Source organism: Phyllobates terribilis, unplaced genomic scaffold (genome assembly GCF_046119375.1).
Source record: "Phyllobates terribilis strain yellow unplaced genomic scaffold, ASM4611937v1 Scaffold_5__5_contigs__length_657084704, whole genome shotgun sequence".
NCBI classification, from domain to species: Eukaryota; Metazoa; Chordata; class Amphibia; order Anura; family Dendrobatidae; genus Phyllobates; species Phyllobates terribilis.
In genome coordinates this window covers 13508563-13526306 of record NW_027362765.1, presented here as the reverse complement: position 1 = coordinate 13526306, position 17744 = coordinate 13508563, and the positions used below count along the sequence as shown (strand labels likewise).

General features: G+C 44.8%; 1 protein-coding gene across 1 annotated transcript; it reads right to left on the bottom strand.

The window, feature by feature from the left end:
• Window positions 1-6848: 6848 nt before the first annotated feature.
• LOC141270834 (uncharacterized) lies at window positions 6849-8674 on the bottom strand. Its single transcript, XM_073680936.1, has 7 exons — window positions 8502-8674; window positions 7993-8143; window positions 7684-7863; window positions 7478-7601; window positions 7297-7394; window positions 7008-7098; window positions 6849-6928 (listed from the first exon to the last, which is right to left on the bottom strand). The coding sequence occupies exons 1-7, from the start codon at window positions 8672-8674 to the stop codon at window positions 6849-6851; spliced, it is 897 nt and encodes a 298-aa protein (XP_073537037.1).
• Window positions 8675-17744: the final 9070 nt, after the last annotated feature.

The following is a 17744-nucleotide window of genomic DNA, read 5'->3' as shown; positions in this document are numbered from 1 at the left end:
TCTTTACAGGTTTCCACCCCAGGGAAGATCCAGTTGGCATCCGGACCGGAGGACATCCCGTGGCGTCGACCAAGGAGGACCCCACCGGCCAGAGGAAGACCCAGTGACCGATACAGCGAGGACGGACGACCCATCTGCCGCCGCTGCAATCAACCCGGACATATGGAAAGGTACTGTTCTTTAAACGGGCACAACCTGGGGTAGAGGGCCAACCCCCAGGAAAAAGATCACCAGGCCCATCGAACTGGCGCGACAGATATGTGGGAGGACGTCCAGTCTTGCCTGTGGTACTGGATGGCATTCCCATGAGTGCCCTACTGGACACCGGGTCACAGGTCACCACCATCCCGTACGTGCTCTTTAAGCAGTACTGGAATGACTCGGATATTACCCGCTACCCTGACGACGACTTGAGTATCATCGCCAGCAATGGCCAGCCCGTGCCACAAATCGGATTTAAAGAGGTGACCATCAAAATCGGTAGAGTTGAACTGGCAGCACAGGGACTGATCATTGTAGACATTGACAAACATGAGAGCCACCCAAAAATAACTCTAGGAACTAATGTAATTGAGAATTGTCTTGCAGAAGTGATTTTCCTTCTACAGCAGGTTGCCAAGAACGCCAGCTCCGGCGAGCAGCGAGTGCTCCAGAAAGAGATCCGGGCACTGATGCGACGGCAACAGGTGGAACTCTCCGGCGGTGAGATTGGTAGCGTAAGAATGTGTGACCCTTTCCCTATTGCCATGCCCCCAAAAAGTGAAATGATGATTTGGTGCCGGGCAGCTATTGGTCTGAGAGGTAGAGATTACCAGGCAATGGTAGAACCAGTTTACTCAGACAGTAGGCCCACCATTTTGACAGCACGGGGGGTGGTCAATGTACGCCATGGGAGGGTGCCCGTTCGCATAATCAATATCGGGGAGAGGGAAGTGTACCTGCCCCGGTATGCCACGCTAGCAAAATTATATACCATCAACCAAAACTCTATACAGTCTGTGGAACCCTTGCCTCCATCTCACCCGGAGGAAGGTAACGGCTCTAAGAAAGTAATGGAGGATTGGTGTCAGCAACTACACTTGGGAACTGACTCCACTCCCTCCCACCAGAAACAGGGAGTCTACCGGGTGGTTCAAGAGTATGAGAGAGTGTTTAGTAAACACCCGTTAGACTTCGGGCGAGTCAAGGGGGTAGAACACCGCATCCCCACGGGAGATCATCCTCCCATAAAAGAGAGGTATCGACCCGTACCCCCTGCACATTACCAACACGCCAAGGGGATGCTTAGAGACATGAAGGAGGCTGGGGTAATCCGGGATAGCTGTAGCCCCTGGGCAGCCCCGCTAGTTTTAGTCAAAAAGAAAGACAACACCATGAGGATGTGTGTAGATTACCGGAAAATCAACCATATCACACACAAGGATGCGTACCCCTTACCAAGGATAGAGGAGTCATTGGCTGCTTTAAGGTCTGCTAACTTCTTCTCTACCTTGGATCTCACTAGCGGGTACTGGCAGGTTCCTGTAGCAGAGGCGGACCGGGAGAAGACCGCATTCACCACCCCGATGGGACTTAGCGAGTTCACCTGCATGCCGTTCGGACTCTGCAACGCCCCAGGAACCTTCCAACGTTTAATGGAGTGCTGTCTGGGCCACAGAAACTTCGAGACGGTCCTGTTGTACCTGGACGATGTCATTGTATACTCCAAAACTTATGAGGACCACCTGAAACACCTGGCGGAGGTGTTCGAAGCTCTGGCGAGTTACGGCCTAAAGGTGAAACCCTCCAAGTGTCACCTCCTGAAACCAAAGGTGCAGTACCTGGGACACGTGGTGAGCGCTGACGGAGTGGCTCCCGACCCCGATAAGATCACCGCAATTAAGGGATGGCCAAGCCCCTCCAGCGTAAAAGAAGTGCGGCAGTTCCTCGGGTTGGTAGGCTACTACCGAAGGTTTATTCCCGGTTTCACCAAAAAGGCAGCGCCTATGCAGGACCTCCTGATAGGCCAGTCCCGGAAGGCCAAGAACCAGAAGCCGCCCTTCAAATGGGAAGAGCTAGAAGAAGAGTCCTTCCGCCAGCTGAAGATGGCCCTCACGGGGGATGAAATCTTGGCGTACCCGGATTATAGCCAGCCCTTCATCCTCTACACCGACGCCAGTAACATCGGGCTAGGAGCCGTACTGTCCCAGATCCAGCAGGGGAAAGAACGAGTAATCGCCTACGCCAGCCGAAAACTGCGACCCACTGAAAGGAACCCCGAGAATTATAGCTCATTCAAGCTAGAGTTCCTGGCCGTGGTATGGGCAGTCACTGAGCGCTTTAAGCATTACCTTGCTTCTTCCCGGTTCACCGTGTACACGGATAACAACCCGTTGACACACCTGGACACGGCAAGACTCGGTGCCCTGGAGCAGAGGTGGATGGCCCGTCTGTCCAACTACGAGTTCATAATCAAATACCGGGCAGGGCGCTCCAATACTAACGCGGACGCCCTGTCCAGGATGCCCAACCTGCCGGACGAAGGAGAAGATCCGGAGGGACTGGAAGAGATTGAACTCCCTGCGTTCCACCGTCATGGGACTATCCAGTATTCCCACCGGGTAAGGAGTAAGCAGGCTGCTACGTTGAACCCGTTACCTCACTACAACTGGGCGGAAACGCAAGACAGCGACCCTGCCGTCCGACTGGTGAAGGAGATGCTGACTCGGCCGGAGGCTCGCCTTGAACCAGACGCTCCGGAGGAAGCCAAACAACTATGGGCAGAGAAGAGTCGACTGTTCCTTTACAAAGGGAAGTTGTGCCGCAGAATGGTTAACTCCCGGACGCATGAATTACTCTGGCAAGTAGTGGTGCCACGAAGAGACGCAGCCATGGTGATGGAGGCATACCACGACGGAGCTGGACACTTCGGGTGGAAGAAGCTGGAGTTCCTGCTGCGCGAGCGATTCCACTGGGTAGGCATGAGGGGAACCATTGAGAAGTGGTGCAGAGACTGTGGCCCGTGCAACCTGAGAAGGAAGGACCGCGCCAGCCAGAAGACTCCCCTGCAGTCCATCGTCACCCGGCAACCGTTGGAACTGGTAGCCTTGGATCATGTAAAACTGACCCCAAGCAGAAGTGGCTACATCTACGCGTTAACCATCGTGGATCATTACTCCCGGTTTCTGGTTGTCGTCCCCGTCAAGGACTTAACGGCTCAAACAGCAGCTAGAGCCTTCCAGCAGCACTTTTGCCGTCCACACGGGTACCCGGACCAAGTGCTGACGGACCAGGGACCTGCCTTTGAAGCGGAGGTCTTCCAGGAATTCTGCAATCTGTATGGCTGCCGGAAGATAAGGACGACACCCTACCATCCGCAGACTAATGGACTTTGTGAAAAAATGAACCAGGTGGTAATGGATCTTCTAAAAACGTTGCCCCTGGAAGAACGCAGTCTGTGGCCTGAAAAGTTGCCCGATCTGGTGGACCTATACAACCACATCCCGGTAGGTTCCACCAACTGTACCCCGGCTTACCTAATGAGGGCAAGACCTGGTAAGTTACCTGTTGACCTGGAAATGGGAGTCCTGACACCCGAGGACACTTCACCAGAAACAGACTGGGACACAGAGAGGCAGCAGCAGTACCGGAGAGTACAGGAGAGCGTGGAGCGAAGTCTCTGTCAGGCTAGGGAAAGACAAGAGAAAACTTACAACCAGTATGCTCCCGCTGTTCCCCTGGTACCCGGAGAGCAGGTCTTGAAGAGGAAGAGACGGCTCCACAAGTTGGACGACCAGTGGGAGAAGGACCCGTACACCGTACTGCCCTCAAGCCACGAAAACCCGAAGGTCTGTACCATCAGTAAAGACGGAGGGGAAACCACAGCCATTGTATCCCGGGACCACCTGAAGAAGTGTCCCGAACAACTGAGGAACCCTGAAGAGGAACAAGAAGACCATCGACCCGTAGAGGAAAGGGAAGATATGGTTAGTACCGTGCTCGGGGACTTCCCTCGGTCTTGGACTCAAGTCAATGGTGCAGTTGTGGTACCCGTACTCACCTTCCTCCAACCATCATCCCAAGAACCTACGGAGCAACCGGTAGAGCTGGAAGAACAGCCGGTCCAGGAGGCAGAAGACTCTACACAAGCAGACCCGGAAAGTCAACCCTCTGCTTATAGTGAGCCTGCCATACCCCTAGTGAGCCAGAGGGCCCATAGACAGCTGCCCAGTTTACCCTTGACAGCTCCTACACCCTGTAGTTCAGGGCCAGACAGTCAGCTCCGTAGGTCCACTAGGGCCACTAGAGGCCAGCTACCCGCACGTTGGAGGATCTAAATGTTTAAGCTATCTTATAATGTTTACTTGTTTATAGTTGCTTGTGTATAATTTTGTGTTTCTAGTTCTTTTTAGGAGTCCTTGGTGGATTTACCGGGAATCCTTGTACATAGTTGGAGCGTAACCCAGGATGGACTAAAGACTGTTAAGGACTCGGGGCAGGACAGGCCCCTACCTGGTTACGTCTCCCTGTTTTGGTGAAATGGACACCTTGCTTTTCAAAACTGCACCCGGTTGCGGACACGCCGTAACCATCTTATGTGTTTTTCTTATTGTATTGTTATTGCTATACCTTGTTATGTTTTTCTAAAAAATATGTTTAGTCCCGGAGTACTAAATTTTACTAGGGGGGAATGTGACACCCCAGGGGTCTGGTTGCCACAGTGATAGAGATATTACGTCTGAGAGCAGGTGGGAGGTCCTTTGGTCAGGGATCCTGTGCATGCCACACCTCCTGCCCAGTCTTGGGAGGGGAAGGACTTCCCCTATATAAACCCGGGGCTGAGGCAGAGTGAGTGAGAAAGAAGACAGAACAAAAGTAGAGAAGAGAAGCAGCATAGCAAGAAACATCAGGAGCTCTGTGGGGAGCAGTGTTACAACAAGTCAGGGGCTGGCAGCTGCAGAGCTCGCCCTGACTGAGAAGATTTCTTACCGGACCCGGAGTCCGAGGCTGTGGGGACTAACTCCTACCCAGCAGCAGAAACCGTCCGGCAGAGGATTTCAGGTCCTCTGGCCCAGAAGCCCGAAGGCACGGTCACACGCGTGGGACCAGCACCGCCATCGTGGAGCGGAAGCCATTAGAAGGCCCCGAGTCACCGGCCATACGGGTGAGCACCACACGGTACACTCAGGGACGTGGGCTACTTATTCCTGCCTCTAGCAAGGTAGCCAGAAGAGTACAGTTAGTTGGGAAGGCCTACAACTCCGCCTGGCCAGGGGAGATCCCATCTGCTCAAGGACTGACCAGGCCCCTATCACTAGCAAGTACTCCGGGAGGGTCTATCTTTGTCACCAGTAAAGACCCTGAACTACACCGCACCGTCTCTGAGTGGTTCCTGCTACCCCCATCATCCACGTCGGCTGCCCTGAGGCCATACCCCTCCCGTTGGGGGTTATACCATCCACGCTGCACCATCCTTCCACCGGCCTCAGCGGTCTGCCCTGCAGCGGCAGCTCCATAGCTGCATTCAACGGGTGGCGTAGTCATCAACCATCTACTGCTAGTACATCGCCGCTCAGTTTGACTCCCTGGGCACGGACCGGGTCGCCGCCACGAGACTACAACCCTCAAGAGATCCGGCTCCGGGTAAGCTCCCGCGTGCGCAACGCAGCGCGACACAGGCCCAGGGGCGCGTCAGATATGTTCAAGGACGTGAAGGTGTTAAAGGGTGATGACAGATCCCAGGGATCTGGAAAACGGAGAAGATAGCACCAAGCCTGTTCGTGGTAGCCATCTTTTGAGCTGCCAGGTGACCATGAACAGTGTCCACAATACATTGTGTCTGCACACTATTCCAGCAAGATCTGCATTCCAAATAGCTAAATGTCGCTCCTTCCCTTCTTAACCTGCCATGTGCCCAGACAATAGTGTAACCATATATAGGGTATTGTCGGATTCAATAATAATAATTTGTAATGTCCATTTGTTTCCTATTATCCTTTGTGAAGAATTTCAAAGTTATCACCACATAAAGTGACACACGTCAGATTTGAAAAATGGGCCCAGAAAGGAACACAAAACTGGCTGCAGGAAGGGGTTAAATCAGTATTTTGGGCACTAGCTACTGATGTAAAAAACTGAGTATAGACAATAACACATCTACTGAAATGATCAAACTCAACAGTCTCCATCAGTAATAAATGAGTGGTGAAACCTCTCCGGGGTAATTAGAGTATGGGGCACGGTGGCTCTTGGGAATCTAAACTATCATAAGGGCCAATATTTTCTGTCAGATGAGTTTCAAGAAGAAATATTAGACATTCAAAGAGAACTTTTTATAATAGTGCAGAGCTGAGGTGTCTTTAATTTAGCTTAGAGATATATCATGGCACAGGTGTAATGTTTTCTGTATAGTTTATCGCAATCCTGTTTGAAGTTAGTTGGTTTTAAAAGAAATTGAAAAGTCTGAATATTGTTGTGTTATTGTACAGAAATTCACACTTGGCCCTCACTGCACATTTAATGTTGTAGATCATAAACGTGAAGTTTGGTCAGAAAGACTGGACCTGGTCTTGTAGGGACCATATGAGCACATTCAGCAACACAGAAGGGGGAGAAGGTAGATTCATCCAATAAGATATCAGGGTTCTAGGAAGCCAACACCATCATTACCCTCCGCTTTCTCTTACAGGTCCATCATAATATTTTACTTCAAGTGATTTTCTAACTTGTCAGCACATTCTACGTACGCTGTCATTTGGCTTTGTAGTTTACAGATCTGGGCAGGTAATGGTCAGCGTCTCCTAATCCCAGGGAGTAGGTGTATCCTCCAGATTTTAAGTTCTATAGAAAAGGGCTTTTAATGCCCAAAGTCATTTGAACAGTTTTAAGTGGTGGAGAATGTTGTGGTTTAGCGGCAAAATGGTGATCACATAATTGTAATACAGCTGGACTACATGATCAATAAATAAGCCACAGCCCGTGACTGAGAAGAATCTGTGACTTCTCTGCATTTAGTGGTTACTACTCACCTGGGTAGTCATATGTAGGAATCTCCTCTTTACACTGTTCATCACCCCTCACATATGTCTCTGTAGTATTAATATGGGTCAGATCTTCACCCTGAAACAAATATTGTAAAAGTCACAGACAGATGGAGAAGTCCCATCTATGATCAGCTCTAATCCTGCCATCTCCACCTTTCTCATTACACAAGTATAAAACATATAATACTGGTGGATAAAACAAGACTGAACACAAGACCTTCACAGCCGTCTACACATCATAGGGGAGATCTCATGACACCTTCTCTCCATCTACCTGATGATCCTGAGGAACATTGGGATCTTCTTGTTTACAGTCCTGTGAAATAAGAGGACGGGGACATCTCTCTGGTGCTGTCCTCTTACTGGGTAGAACTGGAGGAAACACATACAGGTAATGAATTCATTCTTTACACACAGATAATGATAGGCCATCTGTATTTAGTCCTGTCTATTACCTAGTGATGTGAGGGGCTGGGGAACCTCCATCATGACGTCCTTGTACAGATCTTTGTGTCCTTCTAAATACTCCCACTCCTCCATGGAGAAATAGACAGCGACATCCTGACGCCTTATAGGAACCTGACACATACAATGATACCGTCATCCCCCGATCCCTTCATAGTGTTACTGTATAATGTCCCAGCATTCCCAGCAGTGTCACCTCTCCAGTCAGCAGCTCAATCATCTTGTAGGCGAGTTCTAGGATCTTCTGGTCATTGATGTCCTCATGTATCAGGGGGTAAGGTGGAGGCCCTGTGATTGGGCTCAGGGGTCTTCCCCATCCCTCAGACACAGGGTCCTGACAGCGCTCACTAGAGGTCTTCTTCACTACTGTGTAATCCTGGTTATGGAGAGACACATTAATAAATCTCACTCCAGAGATTTCCAGAGTCCTCACCTCTCCAGTTCTGTCCATCTGTTATTTCCATAGATAAGAATGATGTAATGTGACGTCATCAGAATCTCTCACCTCGCCAGTAAGCCGGAAGAGGATCTCTAGGGTGAGGTGTAATATCCTCTCTGCCATCTTGTCCCTGTCCATATCCATTTTTGATGGGTAAATCTGGAAAATTCTCTTTAGATAGACAATGTCCACTGAGAGGATCCGATATTGTAGAGACCTGAATGAGAAGATGATGAGTCGATGTAACATCATAAAAATCCTGTGTAATAATACAATTACTGCAGACAATAAGGGAAACATATCCGGTGATAGAACGTGTAGATATTGTATTCTCTAGGACTGGAACAAAGGTAGAATTGCTGACTAAGACATCTCCTTCATGCATTTTTCCGTGTTTGTCATGCCAGAATTGTTTGAGGATTATTAAACCCTTCCCGACATGCGCCATATATATACTGATCTGCGGGAGCTGCATTCCCGCAAAGAGAAGTATATATACGGCACAGTGATCACACGGGCTCACGCTGAGCGCCGCCGCAATCACATGCGGTTGTCAGCTCTATGTGAGAGCTGACACCACGCAGCAACGCACACGATTGATGTTAGCACCGACCCCGGGCGTTAAATCCCTGTGATGACCACTGTCCATAGTGACAGCAACATTGCAGAGCATCGCAAATTGAGTGGGCTCCCTCTGTGCTTCCATCAGCGCAACGCGATGCGATCGCGTTGTGCTGATGGTCTCCATGGTGGCACCCGGTCTCAAGATGACGGCGGGATCCTTCAGGGTCTTCAGGGAAGGTGGCCTCTGAGTGCCTGCTCACAGAGCAGGAGCTGAGATGCCTCCTTCTTGCCTGTCAGACGCTAATCTAATGCACTGTAGTGCAGATGCATTGCAGACTATTAGATCAGCGATCTGTCACATTGAAGTTGATGTCCCATTCTCGGACAATGTAAAAAAGTTAAAAAAAAGGTTAATAAAAATTATAAAAATAGAAAAAGAAATCACAAAATAATGTACAAAAAAAAGAAAAAATAATCATCCAATAAATACATTTATTTATGTAAAAAATAAACAAAAAAAATACACATATTTGGTATTGGCACGTTCGGAACAACCAGTCCTATAAAACTGTGCAATAAAACGCATGAATCTAAATAAAATTGGAACCGCTGAAAATGTCATCTTGTTCCGCAAAAAAAAACGCTGCCATACAGCTCCATCAGCGGAAAAATAGAAAAGTTATAGCTCTCAGAATAAAGCGATGCAAAAATAATTATTTTTTATATCAAATAGTTTTTGTGTAAAAGCACCAAAACATAATAAAAATATAAATGTGGTATCACGGTAATTGTACTGACCGCAAGAATAAAGCTGCCTTATCAATTTTACTACACGCAAAACGGCCTAAAAAAAACCAAAAAACAATTCCTGAATCGCTGGTTTTTGTTCATTCTATCTCCAAAAAATCGGAATAGAAAGCGATCAAGAAATGTCATGTGCCCAAAAATGGTACCAATAAAAATGTCAACTCGTCCCGTAAAAAACAAGACCTTACATGACTGTCGGCCGAAATATGGAAAAATTATAGCTCTTAAAATATGGCAATGCAAAAACTAATTTTTGCAAAAAAAAAGCAGTTCACATTTATCCTATGCTCTGTGCTGAGCACATACACTGGGGTTTCCACTCAGGTCCGTCCGTCACTGTTATCGGAAATATAGGGGCTTCCACGTTACTAATAACAAAAAGTCTATGGAAAAGCACCCCTCAAAAGAAATCCAGCAAATATAACGCTCCCAAATCCAAATGCCCCCCTCCTTTCTGAACTCCACTGTAGCGATGACAGCTCGCCTAATTTATAGGTGCATGTCTCCAGAAGCACGAGCTGGACATAACATACTGGTCACTACAACGGCAGTTTGCAATTTTCACTCAGCAACATCCACTGCTGTTTATTTCTCGAAAACACCCATGGAGTCAAAATCGTCATTATACCTGTAGATAAGTTCTCTAAGGGGTATAATTTCTAAAATGGGGTCATTTGAGGGAATTATGCTCTTCTAGCACTTAGGGGCTCTGTATATGGAGTCTGCAAACTATTCTAGGAAAATATGCATTCCAGGAGGCAAATAACGCTCCATCCCTCCCGAGATCTATTGAGATCTCTGCTACTGGAAGTGGAAAGAAAGAACAAAGACAAAAAAATCTAAATAAAAATATGGGAGGAAGAGAAACCAATCACAAACTAAAATGTTTTTATACAAATGCACAAAGCATGGGCAATAAACAAGGAGAATTGGAACTACTAATGCAGGAAAAGAAATATGATGTCATTGGAATCACTGAAACTTGGTGGGACGATACACATGATTGGAATAAAAGGCTAAAAGGATACAACTTATTTGAAGAAACAGAATTGATAAACGAGGAGGAGGTGTCGCATTGTATGTTAGAAAAGCGTATATCTGCACAGAGATTGAAGCTTCAGAGACTGGGAGTTCTGTGGAAACTGTTTGGGTAAGAATACAAGGAGAGAACAACGGAAAGGACACCATTGTAGGCATTTACTACAGGCCACCTGGGCAAGCTGAAGATATGGATGAACTCTTTATGTATCAAATGACCAAGTTCTCCAAAAAATATGACGTAGTGGTCATGGGAGATTTCAACTATCCAGACATTTGTTGGGAATCTCTCTCAAGTAAAACTAACAGGTCAAGCAAATTCTTATCCTCTCTTGCTGACAACTTTATCTTCCAAAAGGTAGGGGAGAAAACAAGGGGATCTGCTACTTTGGATCTAATCCTTATAAACAGGGAGGAAATGGTTGAGGAGGTAAAGGTGGCTGGGACCCTAGGAGGCAGCGATCATGCTATTATAGAATTTTGGATAACTAGAGGAGGAAGACATGTGAAGACTCAAACTTCAAGGTTAGATTTTAGAAAGGCAGATTTTAAGAGACTCAGAAAGAGAATAGGAGGGATCCAATGGCTGGATGTCCTTAAGGACAAAAATGTCCAGGAAGGATGGGAAATTTTTAAAAATGAGATTCTCAAAGCACAATCGTTAACAATCCCGAAAAGTAGGAAGAATGGGAAGCATTTAAGGAAACCAGGATGGATGAACACAGAACTTAAACACATGCTAAAAAGAAAGAAAGAAATGTTTATTAAATGGAAAGAGGGAGGCATATCTAAAGAAGATTATAATGCAGTCTGCAGATCCTGTAGGGCACGTATCAGGTTAGCTAAAGCTGACAATGAATTAAGGCTTGCAAGAGATGTCAAAAGCAATAAAAAAGGATTTTGGGGGTATGTCAAAAGTAAAAGAAAAGTCAAAGATGCTATAGGATTTTTACAGGATGAAAATGGAGAAATGGTAAGAGAGGATGTTGAGAAGGCCGAACTTTTTAATTCCTATTTTGCATCTGTTTTCTCTCAGAAAGAAAATGTAACATCAACTGATTTTCACTGTCCTTTTAAAGGAATAGAAGAATCCAAGTTATCTGTAAACAGAAAGATTGTGAGGGAATATTTAGCTAACATAAATGAGTTCAAGTCTCCAGGTCCAGATGAATTACACCCCAGAGTACTGAAGGAGATCGTAGAAGAAATTTTAGAACCACTCTCCATAATCTTTGAAAATTCTTGGAGAACAGGAGAAGTCCCAGAAGACTGGAGAAGAGCAAATGTTGTTCCTATCTTCAAAAAGGGGAAGAAGGTGGACCCAGGGAACTATAGGCCGGTGAGTCTGACTTCTATACCAGGAAAGATCTTTGAACAAATTATTAAACATCATGTATGTAAGTACCTGGATAAGAATGAAGTGATTAACCAGAGTCAGCATGGGTTTGTAACTAACAAGTCATGTCAGACTAACTTAATTTCCTTCTATGACAGAATCACTGACTGGGTGGATCAGGGAAATGCTGTAGATATAGTATATCTTGACTTCAACAAAGCATTTGACAAAGTATCTCACACCATCCTTATTGAAAAAATGACCAAGTATGCAATGGACCAGGCAACTGTTAGGTGGATTCATAACTGGCTTAGTGATCGGACTCAAAGGGTGGTTGTAAATGGCTTCACATCCAGCTGGATGAATGTCTCAAGTGGGATACCACAGGGCTCTGTCCTGGGACCTGTATTGTTCAACATCTTCATCAATGATTTAGATGAAGGAATTGAGGGTAAACTGATTAAATTTGCTGATGACACAAAGCTAGGAGGGATAGCTAATACTAGAGAAGAGAGAGAGAGGATTCAAAAAGACCTAAATAAACTGGAGCAGTGGGCAGCAACCAACAGAATGGTTTTTAACAGGGAAAAATGCAAAGTACTACATCTGGGCAATAAAAATGAAAAAAGCATATACAGAATGGGAGGAATAGAGCTAAGCAACAGTACATGTGAAAAAGACTTAGGTATACTAATAGATCATAGACTGAACATGAGTCAACAGTGTGATGCAGCAGCAAAAAAGGCAAATACAATTCTGGGATGTATTAACAGAAGCATACAGTCTAGATCACGTGAAGTCATTATCGGTCTTTACTCCTCTTTGGTCAGACCTCATCTGGAATACTGTGTACAGTTTTGGGCACCACATTTTAAAAAAGACATAGACAAACTGGAACAAGTTCAGAGAAGAGCGACCAGAATGGTGACTAGTCTGCAAACCATGTCCTATGAGGAACGGTTGCAGGATTTGGGAATGTTTAGCTTGCAAAAAAGAAGACTGAGAGGAGACTTAATAGCTGTCTACAAATATGTCAAGGGCTGTCACATTGTAGAAGGATCATCTTTATTCTCATTTGCACAGGGAAAGACTAGAAGCAACGGGATGAAACTAAATGGGAGGAGACACAGATTAGATATTAGAAAAAACTTTTTGACAGTTAGGGTGATTAATGAGTGGAACAGGCTGCCACGAGAGGTGGTGAGTTCCCCTTCAATGGACGTCTTCAAACAGAGGCTGGACAGACATCTGTCTGAGATGATTTAGTGAATCCTGCTTTGAGCAGGGGGTTGGACCAGATGACCCAGGAGGTCCCTTCCAACTCTACCATTCTATGATTCTATGATTCTATGATTCTATGATTCTATGAGTCTTGCTGTGTGGCTAAGCAGTACTGTACAGCCACATATGGAGTATTTCTACATTCAGCAGAAACTGTGGGACACATTTTGATGCCATTTTACCCATTTCCCAGTGCGAAAATGTAAAACAAAATTTTGGTTGTAAAAATTTTTATTATTTTTTCTTCACTGCCCATTTGGTGTCAATATGATCACTGCATCTTTAGATGAATTCATTGAGAGGTGTAGTCACCCTCAAACCAGTCCAACAAAATCTGAACTCCAATATGGCGCTTCTTCCCTTCTGAGCTTTCCCCTGTGAATGAAAAGTAGTTTTCGACCACATATGGGGTGTTGGCGTACTCAGGAGAAATTGCACAACAAATTTTGGGGTCCATTTTCTTCTGTATCTTTGTGAAAATGAAAAGATTTGGGGCTAAAACAACATTTTTGTGGAAAAAATATATCTTTTTTCATTTTCACAGATCAATGTTGTAAAATTCTGTGAAGAACCTGTGGGTTCAAGGTGCTCACCACATATCTAGATAAATTCCTTGAGGGGTCTAGTTTCCAAAATGGGGACACTTGTGTTTTTTTTTTCACTATTTAGGCACATCAGGGGCTTTCCAAAAGCAGCATGACACCCGTAGACCATTCCATCAAAATCTGCATTCCAAAACGTCACTCTTTCCTTTCTGAGCCCTACCGTGCATCTGCGTACTCAGGAGAAATTGCACAACAAGTTTTGGGGTCCATTTTCACCTGTTACCCTTGTGAAAATGCAAAATTTGTGTCTAAAAAACATTTTTGTGGGAGAAATGTGATTTTTTTATTCTCACAGCTCAACGTTATAAACTTCTATGAAGTACCTAGGGGTTCAAGATGCTCACCACACATCTAGATAAGTTCCCTGAGGCATCTAGTTATCAAAATGGTGTCACCTGTGGGGGGTTTCCACTGTTTACACACATCAGGGGCTCTCCAAACGCGACATGCAAATTTTGCATTCAAAAAGTCAAATGGCGCTCCTTCCCTTCCAAGCCCTGCATCCAAACAGTAGTTTTCCTCTACATATTGAGTATTGGCGTACTCAGGACAAATTGCACAACAAATGGTATGGTGCAATATCACGTTACCCTTATGAAAATGCTAAATGTTGGAACTAAAAAACATTTTTGCGGGAAAAATGTGATTTTTTTATTTTAACGTCTCAACATTCTAAGCTTCTGTGAAGCACCTGGTGGTTCAACGTGCTTACAACACATCTATACAAGTTCCCTGAGTGGTTTAGTTTCCAAAATGGTGTCACTTGTGGGGAGTTTCCACTGTTTAGGCACATCAGGGGCTTTCCAAACACGACATGGCATCCGCTAATTATTCAAGCAAATTTTACATTAAAAAATAAAATGGCACTCCTTCCCTTCTGAGCCCTGCCGTGTGCCCAAACAGTGGTTTTCCCCCACATATGGGGAATCGTCGTACTCAGGAGAAATTGCACAAAAAAAATTGGGGTCCATTTTCTCCTGTTACCCTTTGTGTGAAAAAAAAGTTAAATGGTTATTTTTTCCTTCCACATTACATTAATTTCCATGAAGCAACTGAAGGGTTAATAAACTTCTTGAATGTGGTTTTGAGCACTTTGAGCCGGTACAGTTTTTAGAATGGTGTCACTTTTGTTTTTTTTTCTGTCATACAGACCCCTCAAAGTGACTTCAAATGTGGTATGGTCCCAAAAAAAAATGGTTTTGTAAATTTTGTTTTAAAGTGAGAAATCGCTGGTCAACTTTTAGCCCTTATAACTTCCTAACAAAAAATATTAAAGGGAAAGGGAATGAGCGCCATTTGACTTTTTTAATGTAAAATTTGATGGCATAATTAGCAGATGCCATGTCACATTTAGAGAGCAGCTGATGTGTCTAAACAGTGGAAACCCCCCACAAGTGACACCATACTTAAAAAAAAAAAAGACATTTTCCCACACAAATGTTTTTTAGCCCCATATTTTGCATTTTCATAAGGGTAACAAGAGAAATTGCACAGTGCAATTTGTTGTGCAATTTCTCCTGAGTGCACGGATACCTCATATGTAGGGGACAATAATTGTTTGGGCTCACAGCAGAGCTCGGAATGTAAAAGTTGCTGGAATAATTAGTGGACGCCTTGTTGCATTTGGAGGGCTGTTGATGTGCATAAACCGTGGAAACCCCCACAAGTGACTCCATTTTCGAAACTAGAACCCCTCAGGGAACTTATCTTGATGTGTGGTGAGCACCTTGAACCCCCAGGTGCTTCACAGAAGTATATAACGTTGAGCTGTGAAAATTAAAAAATCACATTTTTCCACACAAAAATTGTTTTTAGCTTCAAATTTTGCATTTTCACTAGGGCAACAGAAGAATTTGCATCATACAATATGTTGTTCAATTTCTCCTGAGTACGCAGATACCCAATATGTGGAGGAAAACTACTGTTTGGGCGCACAGCAGGGCTTGGAAATGAAGGAGTGCCATTTGACTTTTTGAATGCAAAATTTGCTGGAATAATTAGAGGACGCCATGTTGCATTTGGAGAGCTCCTGATGTGCTTAAAAAATGGAAACTCCCCACAAGTGACACCATTCTGGAAACTAGACCTCTCAGGAAACTTATCTAGATGCGTGGTGAGCTCTTTGAAACACCAGGTGCTTCACAAAAAAAAAATAAAAATCACATTTTTCCCACAAGAATATTTTATAGCCAGAATTTTGCATTTTCACAAGGGTAACCGGAGAAAATGGACCCCAAAATATGTTGTGCAATTTCTCCTGAGTACGCAGGTACCCAATATGTGGTCAAAAACTACTTTTGAGGCATAGTGAAAATCTCAGAAGGGCAGAAGCACCATATTTGGACTGATTTGAGGGTGCCATGTCACATTGGTAGAGCCCCTGAGGTACCAGATCAGCCGAACCCCTCATAAGTGACCCTTTTTACAAACTACATCTTTCACTGAATTCATCTAGGGGTGCAGTGAGCATGTTATCACCACATGTGCCTCACAGAATTTTACACCATTGGGCGGTGAAGAAAGAGTAATTACATTTTTACCACCAAAGTTTTGTTTTAGCCCCAGATTTTACATTTTCACACTGGGAAATGGGTAAAAATGGCACCAAAATGTGTCCCATAGTTTCTGCTGAATGTAGAAATACCCAATATGTGGCTGTACAGCACTGTTTAGCCACACAGTGAGACTCAGGAAGGGCGGAGAGCTTTTTGCCTCCTGGAGCGCAGATTTCGGACTCCATACACAGAGCCCCTAAGTGCTAGAAGAGCAGAATCCTCCTCAAGTGACCTAATTTTGGAAATTTTACCCCTTTGTGAATTTATCTACAGGTGTAGTGATGATTTTGACTCCATTGGTGTTTTTCAGAAACAACCAGCAGTGGATGCTGCTGAGTGAAAATTGCAAACTGCAATTGTAGTGCCCAGTATGTTGTAGTGACCAGTATGTTGTGTCCAGCTCATGCTTCTGGAGATACACACCTGTAAATTAAACGGGCGGTCATCACTACAGAAATGCCAAACATGTGGAATCTAACTGAAGTTTAGGCACACTGTGGGGCTCAGAAGGGAGGGGGGCATTTGGATTTGGGAGGACATAATTTGGTGGATTTCTTTTGGAGGGCGAGGAGCCATTTAGTTTTTCCATAGCCTTTGTGCTACTAGTAACGTGGAAGCCCCTATATTTCCATTAACAGATGATGGACCTGAGTGAGGACTTGCTTTTTTTTGTGTGAATGGAGTTGAAGCTTTTGTTGGGAACATTTTACATAACATTTTGGATCACATTTATCCAGCGCTCTACGCTGAACACTTACTTTGGGGTTTCCATCTAAATCTCCAAGTGACGTAATTCAGATGAAACCCCAGAGGGTTACATTTACTATAATGAGGCAGCAGTTACTCTGGACTTCTTCTGCCTCTGTTCAGCTGTGTCTTTTTTTTTTTTTTTTTTTGCAGAGGTGCACAAAACTGTGGCCGATGGCACTTTTATGCACGCCTAATAAAAAGACGGACACCGCCGGATCATAGGCCAGACGGCATCCACGGTGCCTCCATCTGCCTCATTATAGGGAATCTTCCGCCGGGGTTTCCGTCTGAATCACATATTTTAGAGATTTACACAGAGACCCCGGTATAAGCACTCAGCGCAAAGCGCAGGATAAATGTGAGCGGAGCCATACTGTGATCTTTCGGAGACAGAATGAACAAATCAGCAGCAGGTGAATAATTGGTATTATTTATTTTTTTTACGCCGTTCCTCGTGTGGTATAAGTGATTAGGCGACTTCTTCGGGTCGGTGCGATTACAGCGATACCAGATTTATATCGGGCTTTTATGTTTGGCTGCGGTCACACACTAAAAAACGCTTTTTATTGGAAAAACTAGCTATAATTTTTCTATATTTCAGCCGACAGAGTAATGTAAGGGCTTGTTTTTTGCGGGATGAGTTGACGTTTTTATTGGTACCATTTTCGGGCACATGACATTTTTTGATCGCTTTCTATTCTGATTTTTGAGTGGCAGTATGAACAAAAGCTGGCAATTCAGGAATTTTTTTTTTATGCCGTTCCGCATGCAGGAAAATTGATAAGGCAGCTTTATTCTTCGGGTCAGTATATTTACAGCGATACTACATTTATATAGTTTATGTTTTGACTGTTTTACACCATAAAAGCTGTTTTATAGAAA

What these genes read in the sequence shown, in the direction of transcription:
- LOC141270834 (XM_073680936.1), bottom strand. Translation starts at nt 8,674, where the DNA reads ATGGAGACCATCAGCACAACGCGATCGCATCGCGTTGCGCTGATGGAA. An exon ending in ATGTTCCTCAGGATCATCAG is followed by an intron (nt 7,099 to 7,296) that starts GTAGATGGAGAG and finishes TATTTGTTTCAG; the next exon opens with GGTGAAGATCTGACCCATAT. An exon ending in TCCTACATATGACTACCCAG is followed by an intron (nt 6,929 to 7,007) that starts GTGAGTAGTAAC and finishes TTGATCATGTAG; the next exon opens with TCCAGCTGTATTACAATTAT.